Source organism: Netta rufina (assembly GCF_964035555.1).
Source record: "Netta rufina genome assembly, chromosome: 24".
In the NCBI taxonomy this organism is placed as follows: Eukaryota; Metazoa; Chordata; class Aves; order Anseriformes; family Anatidae; genus Netta; species Netta rufina.
The window spans coordinates 5,340,743-5,350,045 of NC_140148.1; the positions used below are offsets into that span (position 1 = coordinate 5,340,743).

The 9,303-nt window shown below is 52.0% G+C and overlaps 2 protein-coding genes across 2 annotated transcripts; both read left to right on the plus strand.

The window, feature by feature from the left end:
* Positions 1 to 590: 590 nt before the first annotated feature.
* DNAAF19 (dynein axonemal assembly factor 19) lies at positions 591 to 5,121 on the plus strand (the record flags this gene model as incomplete). The annotated part of the gene is made up of 3 exons (XM_084301148.1): positions 591 to 733; positions 2,609 to 2,741; positions 4,639 to 5,121. The coding sequence occupies 3 exons, from the start codon at positions 591 to 593 to the stop codon at positions 5,107 to 5,109; spliced, it is 747 nt and encodes a 248-aa protein (XP_084157274.1). The 3' UTR covers positions 5,110 to 5,121.
* Positions 5,122 to 7,355: 2,234 nt separating this feature from the next.
* FAM187A (family with sequence similarity 187 member A) lies at positions 7,356 to 8,600 on the plus strand (the record flags this gene model as incomplete). Its single annotated transcript, XM_084301367.1, has 1 exon — positions 7,356 to 8,600. The coding sequence occupies one exon, from the start codon at positions 7,356 to 7,358 to the stop codon at positions 8,598 to 8,600; it is 1,245 nt and encodes a 414-aa protein (XP_084157493.1).
* Between the last annotated feature and the right edge of the window lie 703 nt (positions 8,601 to 9,303).

Sequence of the window (9,303 nt, forward strand, 5' to 3'; positions counted from 1 at the left end):
GGGTGCAGTGCCTGGCAAAGTTGTCGCGATAGGAGTGAGGGGGGTGGGGTGGCAGGGTGCAGAGACCGATGAGGCTGTCGCGATAGGAGTGAGGGTGCTGGGGAGCGCAGCCCGGTGGGGCTGTCGCGACAGGAGTGAGGGTACCGGGCTGCGTGGCCCAGCAAGGCTGCCGAGACAGGAGTGAGGGAGGCAGGGGGGAGGGGCGGTGGGGTGCAGTGCCCACCGAGGGTGTCGCGACAGGAGTGGGGGTGCTGGGGTGCGCAGCCTGGCAGGATTATCACGACAGGAGGGAGGGAGGGGGGCCGTGCGTGCACCCCTGCAGGGCTGTCGCAACAGGAGTGGGGTCCCCCTTGCTGTCTGTGCATGGTCTCATGGGGCTGTCGCGATAGGAGTGGGGTCTCTGGGGCCGGCCACGTGCCTGGTAGGGCTCTATTGCGATAGTAACAGGGATCCGTGTTGCCATCGAGGTGCTCAGCCAGGCTGCGGCAACAGGAGGCACTGCCCCCACAGCTGGCCAGTCGTGCCTGTCACGATAGGAGCTCCCTGCCCCCTCTGGGTGCCCACAGCCCCGTGCCGGCAGCCGCAGGGCGATGGAGGCAGACGGAGCCCTCGACCTGGGCGCCCTGCACCGGGAGCTGCGGGCGGCGCTGGCGGCCGACGAGAAGCACGCGAGGGAGGACGAGGCCAAGTTCCGCGCCGTGCGCCAGCGGGTCGGCTCCTACGAGGAGTTCAGGTCCGGCCGAGGGCCGTCCCCAGAACACCTTGAGGGAGGATTCAAATTATTCCATACCCCGTGGAGATTCGTTAGTGCCATCAGCTGTGGTCCCTGGCCTTGGCACCGAGGGGGTCATGTCACGTCTCGGCACCACGAAGGCTCTGCTTGGTGCCGGGTGCTCCGGACACGGCGCTGACACAGCCCCCAGGGGGTGGTGGTGAATTTTTAGACCTCTTGTAGCACAGATGTAAACTCACCACAGGCTGCTGGGGTCACCCAGCTGCTTCTGAGCTCACGCCTTGTTCCAAAAGGCTCCAAAAGGCTCCAAAAGGCTCCAAAAGGCACCCTTCGCTCCCGAGCTCCCTGTGTGCGCTTTATGCCCTGGGTGGCTCTGAGCATGGCCTGACGGTGCAGTAAACCTGGCTTCAGGGTTCCCAGGGGGCTTGAAAACTCTGTGGCCCCCGTGACACAAAGCGCCGATCTGAGAACTGGTCTTGTTTAAGGGTGGCTGAAAAAACTGGCAGCTTAACTCCTGCCTGCTAAGATCTCATCCTAGAAGTCTCTTGCCAACTTGCTGTCACCAGCGTTGTGCTGAGTCCGAGGCACTGGTCTGTGGAAAACCAGCTACCCAAAGGCGTTGGGTTTACCCCACTGCGATGCTTTCCCTGGTGCAGCGCAGCCCCTGGCAGCCCGTCCTGACCTCCCGTCCTCCCCTCCCACTCCTCCAGCCCCAGTCGGTGGTGGTGGTGTGGAAGGACAAGGCGGTGCACCCAGCTCGGCGCGTTCTTGCTCCCAGACCCGTCATCTGAGGCAGTTTGGGAACAGATTTATGATCTGGGGATGTCCCCATCCCTTGACATATGCAGAAAGATCTGCAGACAGATCCAGGGCTCTGACCAGGCTTATCCAGGAGTGGAGCAAATTGCATTCATGGCCTCATCCTGCTGGAATTTGGTCACACTGTCAGATCTGTGAAAGGGAGAAAGTTTAAAATGGCATTTATGGCATTTTTTCCTGTTACTTTCTCCCCAGTCCCTGTAAAAGGATTCCCTGCTGCAGTTTTGTCAGTGTAGCTGCTAGAGCACAATCAAAGATCACACTCCTGCTCAGTACAGAAAATCTGCAATGCAACCGTAGCGTTAGCAGCTAGGAGCCATCCGAGGGAGGCGGCAGAGCAGCTCCTCGCTGTGGGTGCAGCATCTTCACCAGTGAAGGCTGCCGGTGTAGCAGCAGGGACCTGGACTCCTTCAAAGATCTCCCGCTGGTCGCTGGGAGGGCTGTGGGCTCAGATGTTCATCCCATGGGGTGAGAAGAACGAATTGAGTCACTGAGTCCTGGCTGCTGTAGGTAGTCGTAGGCATCAGTGTAATAAGGCGCTTCAAATGAATCCACAAACACGTACCTGTCCAGCGTTCTGCAAGCTACAAAACAATCCTTAGGGCCTGTAGGATTGTAGGGCCTGTCCTGTGGGGGGCCCAACACCACAAAAGCTTCACTGTACCATAAGAAAAGAGCAGGAGAAGAGTGTCCTGCCAGTTCCTTGAGCCCTGGCTCTGACAGGAGCTGCTGGGTTGAACTGGCAGCGCCCTGCCCGTGTCGGGCAGGACCCACGGTGCTCAACAGCAGTGCAGCCTACAGGGCAATTCCTGCCTCGTTGGGCCTGATGGCTGGGTTAATATGGAGTGTGTGAGGAGGATGTGCCTGCCAAGTGTCCCACGTGCTGTCTTTTCTTTTCTTCTGATCCCTCCCTGATGCCCCATGATCTGAAGTGAACGCCGGTCTCGTTTGCTGTGTATGGCGCAAGCTCGGGAATGGTCTGCCTGGCAGGAGGCACTGTGGAGGAGTGCAGCCTCAAAGTTTTTGGTCTTCTGTCCCCCTTCCTGTTGCCTGCAGGGACATCGTGCTGGCATCACACCTGAAGCCTCTAGAGAAAAAGGACAAAATGGGGAACAAGAGAAACGTGCTGTGGAACCCTTGTGCAGGCCACACTAAGGGCCAGCAAGCCGGTGACGTGGAGATACCCCAGGTAAGAGAGATGCTTTCTGGGACTTTGTCCACATCTAAAAATTACTCCAAAATAATTTGAGTGTTATTTTAAAGCACAAGAATTATTCAGAATGATTTCTACATGTGAACAAGCCCTCAAAATCCCCAGGTACACTGAGTTAGATAACCGCAGGGCTCAGTCTTGGCCCCTGCTTTGTGGCTGGTAAGGGCTTGCACCAGCTGCTTCAAGGAAAAGCTGCTTCAACCCTGTGGGAATGTTGGACCAGCTGCACAGCGTCGGGCCAGAGCTCCCAATACCCTGCCTCTGCCGGTGGCCAGTAACAGATTCTTGGGGAAGAGTGCCCTCCCTTGACCGTTCTCCTCCAGCTGGCTGCAGTTTAGAGCCCGGGAGCCAGGCTGTGCATCTGGATCATCACGCTTAATAGATGCAGATAACGCATCTTCTGTGAATGTAGCCAATTCTTTTTCACCCCACGGTTTAATTATGCATGATACAGAAAAGTGCTATTTCGTTTTAAACCTGCTGCCTGATGAGTTCATTGGGTGCTCCCCTTAGTTCTTCGGTTGTGGAAAACGGTGACAAAACCTTTTATATCCAGGCCATTTGTGATTTGACTGACGTCTTTCCTGCCCCCTTCAGCGGACTTTTCCCAAGCTGGAGAGTCCTGGTTAGTTGAATGTCTTCTGCTATGGAAGGCATTTTACACTTCCATTGCCTTTGTTTCCCTTCTCCACCCTGGTGCTGCGTTATCTCCTATGGATAAGAGGGGCCCAACTGCAGTCAGCATCCAAGGCTCAGACACCCACTGGATTTATAGAGATATAAAACAATCGTTCTGTTTTATTCTCAGTTGCTTTCCTATTAGCTCCCAATATTGGCTTTGCCATTTTGACTGCTGCTGAGAATGAGCTGATGTTTGCAAAAGAGTATCTGTGGTGACTCCCGCTAGCCCAGTGACACGATGACAGTGAGACTCACCTGCTTGATGGGAGCTACAGTGGAGTCTGTCACTGGACGTTTCCCTAGCCAGAGATGTTTTGTGTGGATGTTTCTCACAAGCATTGCATGAATTTTTTGACAGTGAATTTCATTTGCCTGTTTATTATGACATCCTTTTGCAGCTCTTCTAGGCAGCTTTGTATTTGCTTGGAGTGAGCAGAGATCTCCCCAGAGCAAACTCTGTTCCTAATCCCATTAGTGCTTGGGCTCAGATCTCCAGGGCTTCTGCATTTTGTGTTTAGACACAGCCTGATGTTGCTGTGCCTTGTTCTCACTATCTGTATAAAAGCCTAAACATTTTAATCCTTCTTCAGTCTGTGCATCAGTTAAGTCAGCAGTGATGAGTTCAGCAGTTCAATTACATATTGTATAAAACAGGATTTCCTTTTATCTGAGATGCCACATTGAGCTTGGCTCTCTCTTCTAGTCTGAGGCTTGTATGAATGCAGTATGTTACAAGACAGTATGTTAGAGTCATCAGTGTATTTTATGGGTTTTATGCCCCTTATCTTTTATCTGCTCACCTGTTTGATTTGCCTGATGGTGCTCAAGATGGAGACAGGTTTTTTGCTGAACTACTGCAGTTCCAGGAGAGTGTTTAGTGTGTTTGGTTTTGGTTAGGGATTGGAATACCCCACTGATGGTCTGTGTTCATCTACACTGTGCTTCAGGTCTCACCTATTCTTCCTTTATTTTCCTCTTAAGTTTTCTGGTTTCTTCTGGGCTTGATGAACCTGATATTTCTTCATCTTTCTGCATGTTTTGCTACCTCACAAGCTTTACGCAGCCCTTTGTGCTATCAAAGCCTGTATTAAAAGCATCTGTCAGACACACCCACAGACTGATGAGGGGGGAATAAAAATCTTCATGTGGGAACAAAACAGAAAGAACTTGACATTTATTTTTTTTCCTTCAGGAGCTGGATCAACTGCCTGGAACCTCTGCCGAATTTTACCGAGATTGGCGCAGATGCTTAAAAAGTGGAAAAGAAAAATACCAGCTTTTGCTTAAGCTCGAAGGGAAGGCCTTGGGCAGAATCTTTCAGGCTGACTTGGGTTTTGGCCTCCTGGGTGAATTCCTTGCTGTGCTGGCAGAGAACATCTGTCATGAAGACAGAGATGCTGTCCTTCAGATCTTACAGAGCCTTTCTGGCACCAAGCGCTTTGGGTTAAACGTGGATCTTCTGAGTGAGTCGGAGAAGGAGAGCACCAGGGATTTGTTTAGGAAGCTGCAGAGCATGAGCAGGGATTATTGGACCCCTGGCCACTTTAGTGGCCCAGACAACTGCAAAGCAGAGAGGGAAGCCCACCTCACAGACACCAGCTTGCAAAAGGAAGCTGAGGAAAGGATAATGATGGAGCTGATGAAATGTTACCAAGTCAGCTGAAGGAGCAGAAGCACCAGGGTCATGCAGAAGCAGAGTGGAAAAGAGGCTTACGGCTTGGCATTGGCATCAGATACTGTGTGAGACAGTTAAGGATAATTCAGATACTTCTGGAGTGTTGCTGTACATTTCCCTGTACCTGGGAGCCACCCAGAGCAATAGTTCTGCCAAATAAAAGTTAGTTACAGAGAGGACTCTGTGTACGTTGTGATCTCTGGGGCAGTGTTCTCACAGGACAATTCTGTGAGAATCTCTTAGATGGGGAGAACAAACGAGAGAAAGAAAAATTAGGCAGGCATTTATGAAAGAGAAGCCAAAATGCAAATAGTTCCCTCCTTTTTCCATCTCTGCCATTGTCACTCAGGATTTAAGAAACACAATCAGTGGCACTTCACACTTAACCATGCAGCTGCTGAAATTAGGCTGATGGGAGTGGAAATGCTGTGCGAGGTGGTATATCTGGGGCTGATCCAACAGCTATTTTAAGCAGGTCATGAGGTAAACCTCTGAGATACTGTCCTATGATCTTGGACACTATGTGGTTTGCCTAAATTCTATGTAAATTTAAATTCAAAAGGAACTGACAAATCAAAGAGACTCTCCGATGCTGCCAAATATTGTGTCTAAACTGACTAGCCTTTCTTAGGATGCAGGCTTCAGGAAGACTCTCATACTGTACAGCTCAGCACCTACCCACCAAGTTCACTTTTATTTCTGGTCTGGGAAGATCCTCAAGCTTCTCCCCAGGGTGCTGAGGAGCCCAGTGCATGTTACACTGCTCAGGCTCCTTTGAATTCAGCTCAGAAACTAACAAGTCCATTTTGTTTGAAAATCCAGGTAGAGGAGAAAAAGGTAGAGTCACCCCTGGCTGACTACAACTCACCCTCTCCCACCTTCTCTGTAGAAAACACTAAGTCCCTAGTTTCAGGCTTTGTGGCATCAACCATGGGGTCATGTGTGTCCCTGCGATCTGCTGTAGGTGCTATTCCTGTTGCCTTTGCACGGTACTTGTAAACCTGATGGCTAACAGAAAGCCAAGCACTGATATCTCAAACGGAAAAGATCCTGGATGGCCCAATGGTCAGGATGCAGGATGTTGATGCAGGAATGACCCTGGAATGGCAGCCTGCACTAGCTGCAGTTTCAGCTGTGGTGGGAACACCCCAGTGCTTTCAGCAGTCCTGCGGCTCAGGGCTTGCACTTACATCCAATGTGAAGGATGGAAGCAGCCTGCTGCATCCCCACCACTTTGGGAAAAGCAAAATCCCTGTTGTTTGGTGAGAAGACTCAGGAGAAATGAAATGCAGGCACAAGCACTGAGCTCCTCCTCAAAGGAGTGATTGTGTGAATGTCAGCAGGAGGAAGGGCTGTTGGACTGGCTGGGATCAGTTTCCCAAGCACTCATGGTCTGATCAGGAGGTGCCAGAACCTGAACTAAAGGTCTGGCCAGAGTCAGTGGGGAGCAAATAATTCACTTTTACCATAGGAGAGATGCATTTAAACCTCCAGGGTTGGTTCCAGCATCAGTCAAGGCAAGGAAGATGTGAATGAAAAGCCTCCCTCGATCACTCCGAGAGGGGGAGTCTCAAACATTGCCTGTGCGGTGGGTCTTCAGCACACACTTGGACAGCCAACAGGGAGGATGCAGAAGTCTAAATACCGTGTTTGTTACCTCTGGTTCTGGGCTACAGAGATCAGCTGCCATCAGGGGAGGTTCTCTTCCATGATCACTGCATTCAGAGGAGTCGGTGCAATCCTTAACGTTTACATCTTTCAAGAAAACAGCAGCGGTTCCCTTCTTCCCACCACGCAGGCTGCATTTTGCCTCCACAGCCATGCTACAGGAGTGATCTCTGCTTGTTGCCCAGTGGCACGATGCGCTCTAGAGCAGCTGGAAACATTCTAGAGTCCACCTCCCAGACACGTGGGGACAGGGACAGGCCACATCCCAGACAGGGACAGGCTGCCGTAGGGCAGGACAAACATTCTCTGCTGCAACAACAGATGCATGCAAGTGATTCCCAGCAGTTGTTACGCTGGGATGAAAGATTTCGACTGCTATTTGATCCCTGCTGTCAGCCACAGGCTGGGCTTCCACCTTACAAAGTCTCTTACAAGCCTCATCCCTGCTGAGCGAGCTGGTGTGCGTGCCCTGGTCCCTGCCCTGGTGCCGACACCACCAACCCCGTGCCACACCAAGGACGTGGTGGCTGGGTTCGTTCTGCTGACGGCAGAGGCTTCTGGGCATGATGGAGACTGGGCTGCCAAGAGCTGTACTTCTCCTCTGCATGGTAGATGTGCTCCACTCTTTTGCGATTGAAGAGAAAGAAGATGTCTTCAAGCGAATGGTTTGTCCCGCTTTCCTGATGTTTGACAACGCCGCTTATTTGGCTGACATGACCTTCGAGCTCCCTTGCAACTGCAAGCCCGAGGAGGTCTCTAATGTTGTCTGGTACTTCCAGAAGACCATGAGAAGCAAGGAAACCACGGTCCTGACGGACTTTGCTGGCAACGTGGTTGTTGACTCGGGCCATATCCACGTGGGCAGCAACGTGCTGAAGCGTTTCAGCATCCGGATGTTCAGCCTCATCGTCTTCCGGGCCCAGGTGACAGACTCAGGCCTCTACCTGTGCGGCACTAAGAAAGGGGACTTCTTCTACGGCTACGATGTGGACGTGCAGCCAACCAAGCACATCACGGTGGCTTTTGTGGACAGAGGCGAGCACGTCCAGGATGACTACACAGGGAAAGTCTTCAGTCTCTTCACCACCTTCTGGGACTGGACCAAGTGCGACCGCTGCGGTGTGAGGGGCGAGCAGCGGCGGATTGGGCTGTGCTACATGCGGAGCGCCAAGCTGCACCCCCGCTACCGCACCGCCCTGCCCAACGTCACCTCCTGCGGCTCCAGGGCTGTCTCCACGTGGCTTCAGCGCCGCGGCCGCCGCTGGAAGCCCGAGGTGGCCATCCGAAGCTGCCTGGCCCCTTGCATGAAGGAACAGGACCCCCAGGAAGGGGTGCAGGCCATCTCCAATATAATTTACAAGTTGGGCCAGAAGCCCTGGCTGCCCCATGTCCCCACGCAGTTCCACAAGCATCCAGTAGGAAGAGATCTGATCATCGCCTGCCCGGGAGCCCGGCCCGAGCACGCCGTGGCCTGGGACAAGGACTCTGTCCGGCTCTACCGCTCCAACTTCCTTGTGGGCGTCAACCAGAGCATGCGGGTCTTCATTGACCACGGAAACCACCTGCACATCCAGCGGGTCCAGTTCAGTGACAAAGGCACCTACTTCTGCTGGCGGGAGGGCCAGCTGGTGGCCGGCTTCCGTCTCAGCGTGGGCCACCAGCGCCAGCGCAGGCGGACGCTTGATGATCCCGAGACGATCTACGCCGTCAAAGCCATCAGCACGAGCTACGTCCTCATCAGCATCATCTTCGTCGGTATCCACATGTGCCGCTGCTGCCGGCAGGTGTTCAGGTGTCCCGGAACAACGTAGCGTCCCCACGCAGCCCTGACAGGTCACTCCTACACCTTGGGCCATTATTTCATGATAAATTTATAATGTTTGGACCATTAAAAATAAATGGGATCGAAATGCTGCCAGTGCCCACTCATCCTCCATTTTGGGTCGAGAGCGCAGTGGTGAGGACTGAGATGGAAAAGTCCCTGTGCTGCTGGGCGGTACGGCGTGGTGGGACAGAGGGGATTTCACACCACCACGGGCTGTTCCTGGCCCCTTTTGCGGGTTTCAGTAGGCTTTTAAGCTCGATATAATCCTTTTTAAATAAATACTTGGAGTTGTTGCAGTATTTTCTTGCCAAGTGCTACAGAGTTCTCAAACCACATCAGTGATTTATTAGGGCTGTTTTTCTAAGAGTCCACTGTAATCCACCAAACTGTTTTACTCCAATTAATTCTGGCTTTTCTTAGATTTTTTTTTTTTTTTAGTTCTTTTCATTGCTGAAAACTTTGACTGCCAACGTTTCAAAACATCCAGTGTTTGTTTGAGATCCTTGCTGAAGCAAACCTGTCTTTAAAATTTTGAGTTGAAACATTTATAATTTTGAAGGAAAAAAAAAATCCAAATGAAAACAGAGGATATCTTTAGAAATTTTCTTGTTTGTGTTTTGTTTTTGGTAGTAGTGGTTTGATGTTTGAATTTGCCCAACTCAGCATGGACCTGTGAGATATTTGGCTTT